Here is a 15,020-nt window from a genome sequence, read left to right on the forward strand (position 1 = left end):
AGCAAACAAAGCAGGAACAAGCTGAACCGGCAGGAGGCACTTTTTACCTTCTGCCAGTAAATCCTATGTCAGGTTTAGCTTGTTCCTGCTTTGTTTTGCTTGAGGCACTTTTTACCTTCTGCCAGTAAATCCATTTTTGTTCTTTTTGCGGCCATGAGGATGGGATGGGAGGGTACCTGCCGTCGAGACTGAGGATGTCGATGACGCTCTGAAGACCAGCTTCGTTCAGCCTGCGACTTGAGCGAGTGTGTCCTGCGGCTGTGCAAGGTGAGGATATCACGCTGCTGATCGGTCAGCGCAGCGCGAGCATGCACATAGCAGTCGAGCATCTGAGCATAGCGGTGCGGGAGCATAGGATTTACTGGTAGAAGGTAAAAAGTGCCTCAAGCAAAATAAAGCAGGAACAAGCTGAACCGGCAGGTACACAGTCCACAGCGAGAAGCTGCACAAACACACACAAAACACAAGCCCGAAAAGAACCAGCACTGCTGGCACCCAGACGCGGCATCGCCAGCCCAAGCGAGAAGCCGCGCAGACAAGCAGCCTAAGGGTCAAGCAATCAAGCAACAAGCAGCAGGAGCACGCAGGAGGAATAACATCCCTTAGACGCGATACCCGGAGGCAGCCGACTGACCACTGTCAGTCGAGACGTCCGCTGCCGCCACAAAGCGGGCGGCCGCGGACGGAGAAAGGGCAGCCGCCGACAAGGAGCCGGCGCTGCCCGGGGGTCCGCCTGGGGCAGCGGACGGAGGGAGGCTGGACACATGAACACGGTACCGCTCGAGGTAGTCCTCCTCGCTAGCCTCCGAGTCAGCGGTAGCCGAGTCAGTGGTAGCCGCCCGTGACGGCGGCGACGCCGCGGCAATGCCCAAGGACCGGCGTGACCCGACCGATGCCGGGGAGGAAGCAGGCGAGCTCGGACCAGCAGCAAGCACCCCAGTGGTGTCGAGCTCTCCGGAGGCACCCGACGTCACAGTGAGGGACGGAGACGCCTCGCCAGCTCCGAACTCGAAGGGTGTCCCCCATCGGAGTCGGAGACCTCCGGCGAAGACTCCTCGGGCGACTCGACAAAGTCCGAGGAGGAGCTGTCCTCTGGCTCGAGAAGTGCTTGCGCCCGCAAGGGCGTCATGCGCCTCGCACCAGACAAGAGCGCTTCCAGCGTCAGCTGCATGGTGAGGCGCTGATAGGTGGCGGCGCGTTTGCGAGCCAAGACCTCAGCAGCAGGGCCGTCATCAGGCACGAAGTGCCGACCAAACGCCGCATCCTCAAGAACTGGTATAGGATTTACTGGCAGAAGCATTGAGCGCTGAGCAATGATGTCCGCGAGATACCAGATGAAGCGGAGGGATATAGGATTTACTGGCAGAAGATAAAAAGTGCCTCAAGAAAAACAAAGCAGGAACAAGCTGGACCGGCAGGTACACAGTCCACAGCGAGAAGCTGCACAAACACACACAAAACACAAGCCCGAAAAGAACCAGCACTGCTGGCACCCAGACGCGGCATCGCCAGCCCAAGCGCGAAGCCGCGCAGACAAGCAGCCTAAGGGTCAAGCAATGGGTGTCAGGATGCAGGGTACCGTCCGTCGAGAAATGGTAAGAGGGACGCTCGAGGAGGAGTAGTCATGGCATATGCAGCGCGATGTTTGCGAATCTTCTCAGACGCTGCAACATGGAGGGCGTCGAGGTTGACCTCCCCCCACTTGGTCAGGTCGGCAGAGCTACCAATGTAAGGAATAGGATTTACTGGCAGAAGGTAAAAAGTGCCTCAAGCAAAATAAAGCAGGAACAAGCTGAACCGGCAGGCACACAGTCCACAGCGAGAAGCTGCACAATCACACACAAAACACAAGCCCGAAAAGAACCAGCACTGCTGGCACCCAGACGCGGCAGCGCCAGCCCAAGCGCGAAGCCGCGCAGACAAGCAGCCTAAGGGTCAAGCAATCAAGCAACAAGCAGCAGGAGCATGCAGGAGGAATAAAATCCCTTAGACGCGATACCCGGAGGCAGCCGACTGACCACTGTCAGTCGAGACGTCCGCTGCCGCCACAAAGCGGGCGGCCGCGGACGGAGAAAGGGCAGCCGCCGACAAGGAGCCGGCGCTGCCCAGGGGTCCGCCTGGGGCAGCGGACGGAGGGAGGCTGGACACAGGAACACGGTACCGCTCGAGGTAGTCCTCCTCGCTAGCCTCCGAGTCAGCGGTAGCCGAGTCAGTGGTAGCCGCCCGTGACGGCGGCGACGCCGCGGCAATGCCCAAGGACCGGCGTGACCCGACCGATGCCGGGGAGGAAGCAGGCGAGCTCGGACCAGCAGCAAGCACCCCAGTGGTGTCGAGCTCTCCGGAGGCACCCGACGTCACAGTTCACAGTGAGGGACGGAGACGCCTCGCCAGCTCCGCGCCGATCGTCGGCGCCACTCGAAGGGTTTCCCCCATCGGAGTCGGAGACCTCCGGCAAAGACTCCTCGGGCGACTCGACAAAGTCCGAGGAGGAGCTGTCCTCTGGCTCGAGAAGTGCTTGCGCCCGCAAGGGCGTCATGCGCCTCGCACCAGACAAGAGCGCTTCCAGCGTCAGCTGCATGGTGAGGCGCTGATAGGTGGCGGCGCGTTTGCGAGCCAAGATTCTCAGCAGCAGGTCCGTCATCATGGCAGGCACGAAGTGCCGACCAAACGCCGCATCCTCAAGAGGCATTGAGCGCTGAGCAATGATGTCCGCGAGATACCAGATGAAGCGGAGGGTGTCAGGATGCAGAGTACCGTCCGTCGAGATGGCAAGAGGGATGAACGCTCGAGGAGGAGTAGTCATGGCATATGCAGCGCGATGTTTGCGAATCTTCTCAGACGCTGCAACATGGAGGGCGTCGAGGTTGACCTCCCCCCACTTGGTCAGGTCGGCAGAGCTACCAATGTAAGGGTGGACCAACGTCACGTCCGCCATCAAGCCCTCGTACTGCTCGGACCCTCGATCGCGGATTCCAGGGATGTGGATATCGCCCTTCATCTTGCGGCCATGAGGATGGGAGGGTACCTGCCGTCGAGAACGAGGATCCCCGACTGTATCGATGACGCTCTGAAGACCAGCTTCGTTCAGCATCGACCGAATCGTACGAGTAAGGTTGTCATGCGCCGTGGGAAGCTTGGAGGATCGGCGTTTGCAGGTCTGGAGATGATGTGCAGCAACGGAGGGATCGAGCTCGCGCTGACATCCATCACATTCCGTCGGACACTGGCAGATCGGCATGCCATGGAGATAGCAGTCGAGCATCTGAGCATAGCGGTGCGGGAAGGCCTTGAGGGGGTAGTAGCTCGAGACTCGCATCGGAGAGTGGCTCAGGTCACGCTCAGGAAAATGAGCGAAGATGGTAGACTGCAAGACCCTATCCTGCGACTTGAGCGAGTGTGTCCTGCGGCTGTGCAAGGTGAGGATATCACGCTGCTGATCGGTCAGCGCAGCGCGAGCATGCACATGGCGAGGGAAGACGCGCATGACAAGAGGGGTCACATTTCGCTGCGCAGGGGGAGGAATGAAGTGCTCATGAGACGAGTCGACGAGAGCGCGCAAACCAGGGATGTGTACCACAGATGCCGGGGGGCGTCCTGCGTCATCAGGCACAGCAGCCGGGGCAGGTGGGATCGCCGCGCCATCTGCAGCCGGTGCAGGAGCCTTGACACGACGGTAGAGGATCGCTCCAGCATTATGAACGAAGTCGTGCGCCTCAACGAAGAAGGTCGCCAGAGGATGCTTCTGGGCACGGAGAGATCTCGAGCAGTGAACGTCCAGGCTATGAGGAGAGGGCAAGGTCCGGGACATGGGCTGGTCAGAGTACCAAGCGAGGAAGCGAGCGATAGCCGTATAGTAAACAGCGGGGTGTAGACCCTCAGAGGGCGTGAACTCATCCCCTCCCCGACTATGCGGAAGCTCCCGCTTGAACCTCGCAAACTCTAGCAGGTCGGGATGCGCGGCGAGGTACTGCGAGGAAGGCCAGCGGTGGTATTTCTCAAGCGCCAGGTGGACAGAGAGGTTAAAGCGACGAATCTGTGATTGGACCCGCGGGAGAAACGGAGATGACCCCTGGAGGAAGAAGCGCAGCTTCTGGAGATGGCTCGCCCTCACCAGCGTCTTGAACATGAAGCCGCATGCTGGACGAGCCCGAGCTTTGAGAGCTCTTCGTTGAGGGTAGAAACCTTCGCTCGGAGCTGACTAGCATGAAATCCATCCGTGCCGATAGGCAGGCCGCCAAGTGTAATCCCGCCAGTGACGACCTCGAAGTGAAGAAGTTGAGTCTTGAGACGGCGCTTAAGGCTCTTCTTCAGCTGCGAGAGATCAGGGTGTTGATGCCAGGAGGGGGCATAGGATTTAGGGGATGTAAACTTTCGACTCGCGAGGTTGAATCTCTAGCTTCAGATCAGCCACCACTGGCATGTACTTCTTCATAGCGGACGTAGCTGCAACGGCATCCTCGAGTGGACCGACAAGCACGACGTTGTCAGCATAGGCCAAGACTCGAACAGAGGGAAAAAGCTCTGCGATATGGAGGAGCAGGGGGTGGATACTGTGGCAGAAAAACACGCTGGAGGGGACATCGCCCTGACAGACGCCCGAGGTACACTGAACGGAGGCTGACTGACTTTTGTGAAAGAGTCGAAGGTCAGCAGAGTCTCCATAGTAGCTGGAGAGGTAGGAGGCGAACAAACGGAGATGCTCGCAAGAGGGCAAGCTTGCGCCTTCAGTGATGCTCCCATCAAAGTAGTCGCGACTCGCACGTCCCTCGATTGCATCGAAGAGAGCCTGGCGGTCGCCTGAGGGAGTTGAAGGCGTTCTTTGCATCCAAACTCACCAGCACTGTGGGGTTGGCAACCGTGAACATCCTCATCATCACCGCGAGCGTGAAGGGGCAGGAGCGCTGACGCGGTTTGCGAGAACTTCAGACAGCCGTCTCGATCGAGCCCGAACTGAATCGCTCGAGGGTGAGACGAGAGGAAGTGCTGGTCAAGAAATGAGCGAATCGCTGCCAAAGCAAGCTTCGTCGCGAGTCGACGGTGTGCAGAACCGATGCCAGACAATTGGCCGGAGACCAGGTTTATCAGCTCCCTTGGAGAGGGGAATAAATCTGCCTCCTCGACGAATGGCTGACAGGGCCGCGGAATAAGAAGATCCGGCATCCGGCCAAGAAGGACCCCTTGGAGGATATGTTGGCAGTAGAGCTTCAAAGCTCAGTGCAGGATGACTAGAAAGGGGTGACAGGTGTTGCCGAATCCTCCACCCTTGGTCATCGGTCCCCGCAAAGGAGCTGTAGCGCTTGATCGCCTGGATCAGGCTAGTGGTGTCGAGGATGTCAGTCAAATCCACCTGCAGTACTGCAAGCGCTTGCTGGGTGAGATGAGCCGCGGAAGCACTTCCAAAGGCAGGCGACGCACCATCAGGGAACTTCTCTTGTGCTTCAGCAAGAAGATCAGCGAATACCCCCTCAAGGCCTTCCCGCACCGCTATGCTCAGATGCTCGACTGCTATCTCCACACACAAAACACAAGGCCGAGAAGAACCAGCACTGCTGGCACCCAGACGCGGCAGCGCCAGCCCAAGCGCGAAGCCGCGCAGACAAGCAGGCGCGGGAGACGCGCATGACAAGAGGAGTCAGAGCAGTACAATGGAGCCAGAGCATACGCTTGCATAGGATTTACTGGCAGAAGGTAAAAAGTGCCTCAAGCAAAATAAAGCAGGAAAAAAAAAAAAAAAAGGATCAAGCTAAACCTCCAGGCACACAGCGCACAGCGAGAAGCTGCACAATCACACACAAAACACAAGCCCGAAAAGAACCAGCACTGCTGGCACCCAGACGCGGCAGCGCCAGCCCAAGCGCGAAGCCGCGCAGACAAGCAGCCTAAGGGTCAAGCAATCAAGCAACAAGCAGCAGGAGCATGCAGGAGGAATAAAATCCCTTAGACGCGATACCCGGAGGCAGCCGACTGACCACTGTCAGTCGAGACGTCCGCTGCCGCCACAAAGCGGGTGGCCGCGGACGGAGAAAGGGCAGCCGCCGACAAGGAGCCGGCGTTTCAATGCTTCCACCGCCGGTCGCCGTCCAAGGGGCTGCTGGCGTGGTGACTCAGGCGGCGGCGCTGGTAGGTGGCCGGCCGCGTTTCGGCGAGCCAAGATCCGAGTCAGCAGCACCCAGGTACGGTCAGGAACCGTCGGAGCGGCGGCCCTGCGAGGGGCAACGAGCGCGAAAGTAACTAGCACTGCAGTGCTAGTGCTATCAGTGCTCAGAAGCGCGAAAAAAAACCAGCAGCCTTGCGGCCGCAGTGATCATGCGGCAGGTCAACTTCGGCCGCCCGGCGGTAAATGCGGCGGGAAGTAGTGCTCAGTACGGTCCCCGGTACGCCGCGCCGCGGCCCGGGGTTGGCACTGGGATGATCGGACAAGGAGCTGAGCCTCGGCTGAGGCAGGTCACCCGCCGCGCCAGTCACTGGCACCCAGTAACACCCTTGACGATTGAATCCTGGAAGCCCGGGCCCGGCCCTTCGAGGACCGCGTGGGCCCCGGCCCGGGCGGCGCGGCCGCCGGCGCCGGGAATGCCGGGTTCACTGAGTCAAATGCGGCGGCCGGATGGGCCATGGGCCCCCGTACGGTGACCGGCGAGCGGCAGCCGCTGAGGCCATGGCGGTCAACCGGCGTTAACTAAAAGTTGTAATGATGATGTTCGAAGTTCTGTAAAACTGATAGACTACGAGATGTACTCTGTGAATACCCCACCCTACCTGCTTCCACTCTCACTACCCCCATTATCCCATCAAAAAGTGGGGTAGCTCATTCCAAGGGAAAAAAAAAACCAGCAGCCTTGCGGCCGCAGTGATGCAGGTCAACTTCGGCCGCAATATCATTGAAACCACCCCCACCCCATGAATGCCGTCTGTAACCACCCCTCCCTGTCTACACCCCTCGTTTTGATATCGACTGTGGTACTGTTTCACCCACCCACAAGCGCGACTCCTCATATTGTACGTAATCACCCCACCCTCCATACGTACCCCATGGCTTTGTGGACCCTCCTTTTGAATATAGTAAGTACCCCTATTGATACGTATTTGAACTACCCCACCATGCTTCTGGTTTCCTTGCAGGGATCGTAGGGGACCTAAAAGGCTACGAGATCGCATCGTTTGTACCCCCACCCCCCCGTCAAAAATACAGAAATGGGGTGGAGGTAATTTGATCTTCCAAGGTAGGTGTAGATGACCCCGTCGGGGGTTGAGCTTCATGGATGGGGTGGGTGGTATGAAAGGTGGTTTGCTCCCCCAGATATAGACCTGAAAGGAGGGGGTAGTATTCAGTAAAATTGGGGGTGGGGTTTAGCATGAAGGGGGTGAGTGGTTCAAGGGATGTAATGCAGGTAGGGGTAGGGTACTAAAGGTGGTAAACAGGGGTGGGTCTACGACTACTCGCGGGAGTCGTTTATATTCGATTTTTTGAGCGTGAAGTGAACCTGGACGAGAATGCTAGCGAGAGAGCAGGAGAGGAGAGGAGAGGAGAGGAGAGGAGAGGAGAGGAGAGGAGAGGAGACGAGACGAGACGAGACGAGACGAGACGAGACGAGACGAGACGAGACGAGACGATACGATACGAGACGAGATAGATTGGAGATGGATAAAAGAAGGATAGAAGGTGGAGCTAAGGAGCAGAGAAGGGAGGAAAGAAGGGGAGGAGGGGAGGGATATAAGTGATTTTTGACGATAAACCAGAGAGTAGACGAGTCGAGGTGAGGGGAGGTGAAGAACACAACATGTGAAGGAGTGGAGAGGAGTGGAGAGGAGTGGAGAGGAGTGGAGAGGAGAAGATGATAAGAACAAAAACAGAGGCGAGATTAGGAAGAGGGATGGTGGACAATGATCGGAGTGCATGTGGAAGGAAAGAAATTAGTGCCCAGCAAGCTCTAGCAAGGGATGAGCTTTTTCAGTCGATGACTCCACACGCTCACTGACTGGCGGATTGTCAGGAGGTTGAAACCGCGTGAATGCGATGACAGCAGAATTGAAGGCGAAGAATAGGACGGGCGAGCACTTGGACTGGGAAGACTCGAACATCTTGCAAGGCATCTCCCGGATCTCCTCTTCCTTGGAGCAGTGCAACAATGGTGAGAGCGTGACTGCTCTTCTCGATGCCTTCCTCTCCACCTGCCCCTTCTTCTCTCGCAGCGAGTTTCAGGACATGGAGAAGGAGAAAGGAGAGCCATGGCACCGCCTACACTGCATCTACTCCTTCGTTCACACCTCGGGCTGCACGCGACAGTTCTGCAGGCTGCTGGAGGAGTGCCGGGAGGACATGGGGGCGATGGGGCGATGCAGCTTCATCCTATGGCACCTGTCGCGCAACGCTGACAACAGGCAGGAGATGCTGAGCTTGGGGACTCACCGTGCCCTGGTGCAGCTGATGGAGGAGAGCTCGCAGCACCTCAACGTCGTCGTGCACTCCCTCGGGCTGCTGTGGAACCTCTCGGCCGAGCCCGACTACCGCAACGACATCATCGCCTCCCGCGCCGCCGACATGCTCCTCGACTTCATGCATACCCACGAGGAGGTGGCGCCTGTGCAGGAGAACGCCATAGGAGCGCTGATCAACCTGAGCTTGAACATCGACTTCGAGCGCTGCAAGGGATACGTGAGCCCGCTGCTGTCTGTCATGTCTCGCCACACCAGCTCCCCCCTCATCCAAGAGAACTCCTGCTGGTTCCTTTGCAACATGAACGACGACTCCATCCGCAGCTACATCGTCGAGCATGGCGGAGTTCAGTGTGTCCTCCGCTGCCTGCAAGTGCACGAGGAGGACGCGAGGGTGCAGGAGAAGGGCTTGTGGGCTCTGTGCAGCTTCGCATGCGACGGGGCCAGCAGTTGTCTGATCGTAGCCAGCGGAGGAGTGGAAGTGATCGTAAGGGCCATGACAAGGTTCGCCCACAACGAGACTATTGTCTGCTACGCCTGCTGGACCCTCAAGAACGTCGCAGCCGTCAGCAAGGACGTCTGCGTGGACATCGCGCGCGAGGGTGTGGTGCCAGTGGTGCTGGAGCTGCTGAGAGGGCAAGGAGGAAAGAAGCGAGGAGGCTGGAGCGATGAGACGCTGGAGCAGTTCTTCAGTCTCATTCGCAACCTTGCTTTCCACGATGACGTGCGAGCAGAAATCGTCAAGAGGAAAGGAATCGCTCGCATCCTCAAGTCTCTTCCTCGAGTTCAAGCAGCTGCGACGAAGGCCTCCTCCCTCGCTGCCTTGTGCAACCTGGTGAAGCAGGAGGACGAGAGCATCGTTGAGCTTGTGCGGAGGAAGGGAGTCGAAGCCGTGCTGCTCCTAATGACTTCTGACTGCTGCCTGGACATCCACAAGTTCGGCTGCATCCTCCTCTACAGCCTCTCGCGAGAGAGAGAGAGCTGTAAACTTCGCGTCATCCGGGCAGGAGGGGTGGAGGTGCTGAAGGAGGCGATCAAGCAGCACGGGCACGAGCAGACGGTCAGAGACTGTGCGGTGCAGACGCTGAGGAATTTATGCTACAACGACAAGATGGAGATGCGCATCCAGCAGGAGACCAACATCCTTCTCGCCCGCGCCTCCCACCCCCTCCAGGTCTGCCTTCTCCCCTGAGAGCCTCGTGCCTGCCATCTGGACCGGGGGAAGGGAGAAAGGAGGTAGAAGGAAGGAAATGAAAGAAAGGAGGAGGAGGAGGAGGAGGAGGAGGAGGAGGAGGAGGAGGAGGAGGAGGAGGTCATGAGGCTGAGGCTCGTAGCTCGAGGGCCTTGAGGATATCTTTGCTGGAGAAGCGATCAGCTGCCGTTCTTGTCAGGCAGTTGCTCAGTATGTAGCTGTAAAATAAAGTGAGACAAGACTAGCTCCTCCTGCACCCACCTCATGATGGCGTCACAGACCCCCGCCCCCGCCCCCGCGTCCTCGACACCCTCTGGGATGGAGCGAGCAAAGAGAAACTCGTAGAAGAGAGCTCCGGCGAGGAACACGTCTTGCGAGGGATGCGCGCACAACCTGTGAAGCTCCTTCCTCTCTCGTGCCTCCTGCAGCTGACCCGCTGTTAGCTCCCCTTCCTCCCTCTCTGCCTCCTCCTCCCCCTCGTCTCTTCCCGCTCACCTCAGGAACTCGATAGTCCAGCAGGTCCCAGGCTCGATGATCGAGCAGCTCTCCTTCCTTGTGCGCCACTGGAGTGCGAGTGAGGATGGGAGGAGGGAGATGTGCGCGGGGTTACCATCGAGGTCGAAGAGAAGCCATCGCCCCTGACTGAATCCCCAGCTGTCCGCCTGCACCCGTCCGAGCACGATCTTGTGGTCATGCAGGAATTCGAGGGAGGACGCGACGACAAGGATGAGATCTGTAAGTTGCTCCTGCTGTTTCCTCGTGCCCTGCTCACTCTCCTCCTCCCTTTCTCCTCCTTCCTCCTTCGCTCGAATTCGCTTCACTGCCGCACTCATTGTCTCTTCGACTGCGGGGAGGACGAGGACGTGCAGCAAGGAGGAGCTGCCGTCGTCGTGGAGGACGGGAACGTCGGGGGCCTGGAGAAGGAGAGGAGCGACGGGGAGGCGCGAGCTGCTCCTGCGCGTCAGGACCGCGAGCATAGCGGCGACCCGATGGAGCTCAAGGCGATGACGGTAGAGGCGGAGGAGAACGCGAGGAGGCGACGAGCCGCTGAGGTCACGAGCATGTAGCGACGTGTGTTGAAGGCACATCTACATGCGAGTTAGCGAGGATGATGAAGAGGATGAGGATGCGATGGTGCTGGTTGGAGCGAAGGAGGAGGAGGAGGAGGAGGAGGAGGCGGGGGGGGGGGGGGGGGGGGGGGCACCTGATGGTGGAGCTTCTTGAGCTGCATTAGTCGGGTCTTCCTCGCTTCTCTTCCTCCTCCTCTCGTCTGCTCGTAGGCCAGCTGGAGGTCCAGCGGAGGCATTTCGATTCCTTCGAACCAGAAGCGATGGAGAAACAGGCCGGCCTTCTCTTCCTTCCCCTCCTCCCCTCGCGCCCTCCTCCTCTCCTTCCCTCCTCGCCAAACCCGCTGAATTTCTCCTGCTGCTCGTCCCTTCCTCCTCCTCTCAACCTCCTCTCTTTGCTCTTCGAACAGTCGCCTCCCGACGTGACCTCGAAAGCTCTTCTGCAGCACCAGCGCCGATCGCAGCTCCTCCTCCTCCCGCACTGCTCGCACAAGTCGCTTCCTTTGCCTTCGCGCCAGGAAGACTCGCGAGTTGGAGACGAGGAGGGAGGCGGCGAGTTCTTCGAGCCTCATTCTCCTTCTCTCTCGCTCCTCTCTCGTCCCTCTCCTCGTCTTCATCCCAACGTAACCTGCTCTGATAACGTGACCTGCTCTGATGACGTCACCTGCTCTGATAACGTCACCTGCTCTGATCCGCGTGGCCATCCCCTCCTCCCTCGCAGCCTGCGCAGCTTCGAGAGGATGTGCCTTGCATGCAAGGTCACTTCCCCTTCCGAGTCGCTGCCAAGTCACCTGCTGCTGCTGCTGCTCCAGCACTTGCTCGTACTCGCGCTGCTCTCTGCCCTTGTGTCAGCTGCTGCTGCCCTGCCGCTTCCCTCACCTCATCGCCTCCTCCTTGGCTGCTTCAAACTCCCTCCGCTCTCGCGCCAGTTCCTCCTCCGCCTCCTGCATCTCCGCACGCTCCTTCTCTGCCACTCTCTCCGCCTCCTCCGCCTTGACACGCTGCTGCTCAGCTTCCTGCCTCGCTGCCTCCGCTTCTTCTCTCTCCCTCCTCGCCACTTCCTCCGCCTGCTCACTGTCATCGTCTCATTCTCTGCACTTGTACCTTTCACCTGCCTCCTCCTCCCTTCTGCTTCCGCCTCCTCAGCTTCAGCAGCTCGCAGCTCCTCCAGAGCCTCGTCATACTTCCTCCAAGCTGCGATGCGTCAGCCACACCCCCCGCCTCCCCCCCTTCAGCCTCTCCTGACACTGCCCCTCCGCCCTCCCACTCCCTTCTCTTCCTCCCGCCCTCACCTTCCTCCTCGTCCTCCTTCTCTCGCTCTCCTTGGTTTCTTTGCGTCAGCTCTGCAATGAGCTCTTCCGACTTCTTTCGCATCCCTGCAGCTTTCGCTCTCCTCCTCTCCTCCTGCAGCTCCATGTTACCCTTCTCTCCTCCTCGCTCACACTCACCTCCTCCAGCAGCGACTGCACCTCCTCCTCCGCGGCGATCGCTTCCTCCTCTTCCTGCTCGCTGCCTCATGCGGAGTGGCAGTAGGAGTTTGTCTCGCACCTTGAGCAGCATCTTCTCCTTCTCCTCTACTGCCGCCCGTTCTTTTTCTGCTGCTTTTTCTGCCTCCTCCGCCTCTCTCCTCTCCTTCTCCCACACTGCCTGCGAGTCCGTTAGTGCCTCCTCTCCTCGACCTCCTCCTACCTCTGCCGCCTCCATCTCCATCCTCTCCTTCTCGGCTCGAGCTGCAGCTTCCTCTGCTTCCTCTCGCTCCTTGTCGAGGCTTGTTCTCACCCACAGCGTGATCTCCAACAGCTCCTCGGTTCTGCCGTCCTCTTCCTCCGCCTCCTCTCCTCTCCTCTCTCTCTCCTCTCGCGCCTTCGCCTTCGCCTCCTCCAGCTCCTCCCGACCTTGCAGTAAAGTCTTCTGCTTTCTCGTGTCAGTCCAGCGGCAAGTAGAGGCGAGAGAGCAAGCGAGCGAATAGAAGCAAAGGGGGGGGGGCAAGACAAGGAGAAAAGAAGAAGGGGGGGGGATGGACTTGAACCTTTCCATCTTGCTTGATGAGGAAGAGCTGGAAGGAGAAGTGGAAGGAGAATTCTCTTGCGATGTCTTGTAGCAGCTGCTCGATGCTCGTCTCTTCTCGCAGCAGCAGCAGCCTCGTCTCCTCCTTGTGCCTCACTCGCACCCTCAGCCAGCGGGTCGCCGGAGGCTGTTGGAGGAGGAGAGAAGATCGAACTGCTGCCAGCTCCTCCTCCGCTCCCATCACTCGCTCCAGCAGCCACCTCCTCTCCTCCACCTCAGCAGCTACTCGCATCCTCCTCGCGCTTCTCCTCTGCTCGTCGCTGCTGATCACCATGAAGGCGGTACCGTCGTGTAGCTGAGGGAGAAGCTTGCTCCTCCGCACAAGCCCGCGGGTCCTGGGGGTCCTCGGGCCACGTCGAGGAGGAGACGAGAAGCGCATTCCCTCCTCCCTGCGATGAGCCGCAGACGAGGAGACGTCCTCACGCCAGACAAAGTGAGCTCCCACTCTCTCGCTCTCTCCACCTCCTCTCTCACTCGCTCCTCTCTCACTCGCTCTCCTCTCTCTCCCTCCCTTCCCCTCTATCGCTTCTCCGCTTCCCCTGCCGCTCCTCTTCTGAGATGTCTGAGTGCCGATGGAGGGCAGACGAACGTCCGACCGGGAAAGACGTTGCCGAGTCTAAGAGAAAGACGTGAGGAAGGGAAGAGGCGACGAGAGGGGAGGAGGAGAGGGAGGGGGACGAGAAGGGAAGAAGGAGGAAGAGGGTACAAAGGAAGCACAGAGTTCAGAGAGCTTACTTCATCAGCAGCGCATCTCATCGCTCGACTCTTCGCATGATGCTCTCCCCAGAGCTTCTTGGACACTTCGAAAGCCTTCAAACATCTCAGATTCCTCCTCCTCCTCGTCCTCGTCCTCCTCCCCTCCCTCCCTCTCTACCCTTCTCGATCTAGTCCCAGCCATGCCCCCCCCGTCCTCCCCCCACAACTCCCTCACTCTTCGTACCTGTTCGTACATCCTGCTCGCCTCCTCCAGCTGCTCCATCGCCTCGTACTGAGCGCCAGCATTGTAGAGTGCCGCCAGGCGGATCACCGCTGCCTCCTCCTCCTCCTCCTCCTGCTCCTCCTCGAGACCGACAGACATCATCTGCAACATTCTCCTCAGCTCTCCTCCTCTCTCCTCCTCGTTATCCTCAGCCGTCACTTCGCATGCCTCCTCCACCTCCCCCTGCCCTCCTCACCTGGACGGCGGCGAGCGCGTGTGCAAGGGCTGCATGATGCTGACGGAGGTGGGAGAGAACGACACAGAGGTTTAGATGCTGAGGGAAGAGTGAGACGAAGAGCATGCAGAGCGAGGGAGGAGGAAGAGGAGCGAGGGAAACGAGGGAGAGGATAGAAGAAGGAGGGACGAGAAGGAATGTACTGTTCCAGCAGGTCCGGGCGAAGAGTCCAGCATGAGTTCCAATCGAAGAGCCTGAGGAGGGTGAGGAGAAGAAGAAACTCCTGTCTGGTCCTCACCTGCTCCAGGTACCTCAACGCTGAATGCCACTTCCTCCTGCTCTTGTAGAAGCAGCCCAAGTTGTTCAACTGCACTATCCCGTCAGCCCATACTATAATCCTCATCCCATCCCTCCCTCCCTCCCCTTCTCTCGCTCCCTCGCTCCCTCCTCTTCTCTCGCTCCCTCCTCCCAGGCACCGAGACAGCTTTCATTCTCAGTCGGCTTTCTTTGTCAGCAAAGAGAGGAGGAGACTCGGTGAGAGACAGAGCCTGTGCAGCACAAGTGACGACACCAACCAGAGCCAGGGAGGGAAGAGAGGAAGGAGAGGGAGAGACGAGAAGAGCAAGGAAAGGGGAGGGAGAAGAGGAGAGGAAATCAGCAACGCGAGAAGAAAAGCACTGGACGAGACGGAGAGAAAGCAGCAGGAGAGAAGGAGAGCAAGAAGAGGAGGGATGGGGATACTGATGCAGACAGTAGGCGGAAGGAAAGGAGGCTGGTGCTGGGGGATCGGGAGAAGACGCAGAGGAGGAAGGGGCAGTTGAGACCTTTTCGAGGAGCTGGAAGGCTTCAGCATGGCTGCCCGCCTATGGGAGGATGAGGGTACGAAGGTGATGAAGTTGGTAGAAGAAGGGGGAAAGAGGGAGCAAGGAAGCTGCGCATCTACCTGGAGTTTCAGCATCCCCAACGTGTTGTACTGAGAGACGAGGAGCTGACTCGCCGAGTTCAGCTGTTGTCTCAATTACCTCCCGAGGGTGCGATAGCGAATGCAGAAGGAAAGAAGGTTGTGAAGAGAGGGAGGGAGGGAGGGAGGGAGGGAGGGAGGGAAGT

General features: G+C 58.9%; 3 protein-coding genes across 3 annotated transcripts; 2 read left to right on the top strand and 1 right to left on the bottom strand.

The window, feature by feature from the left end:
• Positions 1-4,203: 4,203 nt before the first annotated feature.
• On the top strand, positions 4,204-5,623 carry GUITHDRAFT_118648 (hypothetical protein; the record flags this gene model as incomplete). Its single annotated transcript, XM_005822126.1, has 4 exons — positions 4,204-4,326; positions 4,403-4,601; positions 4,638-4,792; positions 5,315-5,623. The coding sequence occupies 4 exons, from the start codon at positions 4,204-4,206 to the stop codon at positions 5,621-5,623; spliced, it is 786 nt and encodes a 261-aa protein (XP_005822183.1).
• Positions 5,624-8,014: 2,391 nt separating this feature from the next.
• GUITHDRAFT_118649 (hypothetical protein) lies at positions 8,015-9,625 on the top strand (the record flags this gene model as incomplete). The annotated part of the gene is made up of 1 exon (XM_005822127.1): positions 8,015-9,625. The coding sequence occupies one exon, from the start codon at positions 8,015-8,017 to the stop codon at positions 9,623-9,625; it is 1,611 nt and encodes a 536-aa protein (XP_005822184.1).
• A 121-nt stretch (positions 9,626-9,746) lies between these two features.
• GUITHDRAFT_118650 (hypothetical protein) lies at positions 9,747-14,404 on the bottom strand (the record flags this gene model as incomplete). Its single annotated transcript, XM_005822128.1, has 18 exons — positions 9,747-9,843; positions 9,887-10,053; positions 10,121-10,188; positions 10,236-10,573; positions 10,612-10,672; positions 11,375-11,438; positions 11,484-11,529; positions 11,572-11,759; positions 11,804-11,886; positions 11,985-12,096; positions 12,141-12,194; positions 12,241-12,339; positions 12,382-12,603; positions 13,495-13,569; positions 13,700-13,840; positions 14,117-14,167; positions 14,212-14,280; positions 14,390-14,404. The coding sequence occupies 18 exons, from the start codon at positions 14,402-14,404 to the stop codon at positions 9,747-9,749; spliced, it is 1,950 nt and encodes a 649-aa protein (XP_005822185.1).
• Positions 14,405-15,020: the final 616 nt, after the last annotated feature.

The sequence above is a fragment of the Guillardia theta genome (assembly GCF_000315625.1).
Source record: "Guillardia theta CCMP2712 unplaced genomic scaffold GUITHscaffold_131, whole genome shotgun sequence".
NCBI classification, from domain to species: Eukaryota; class Cryptophyceae; order Pyrenomonadales; family Geminigeraceae; genus Guillardia; species Guillardia theta.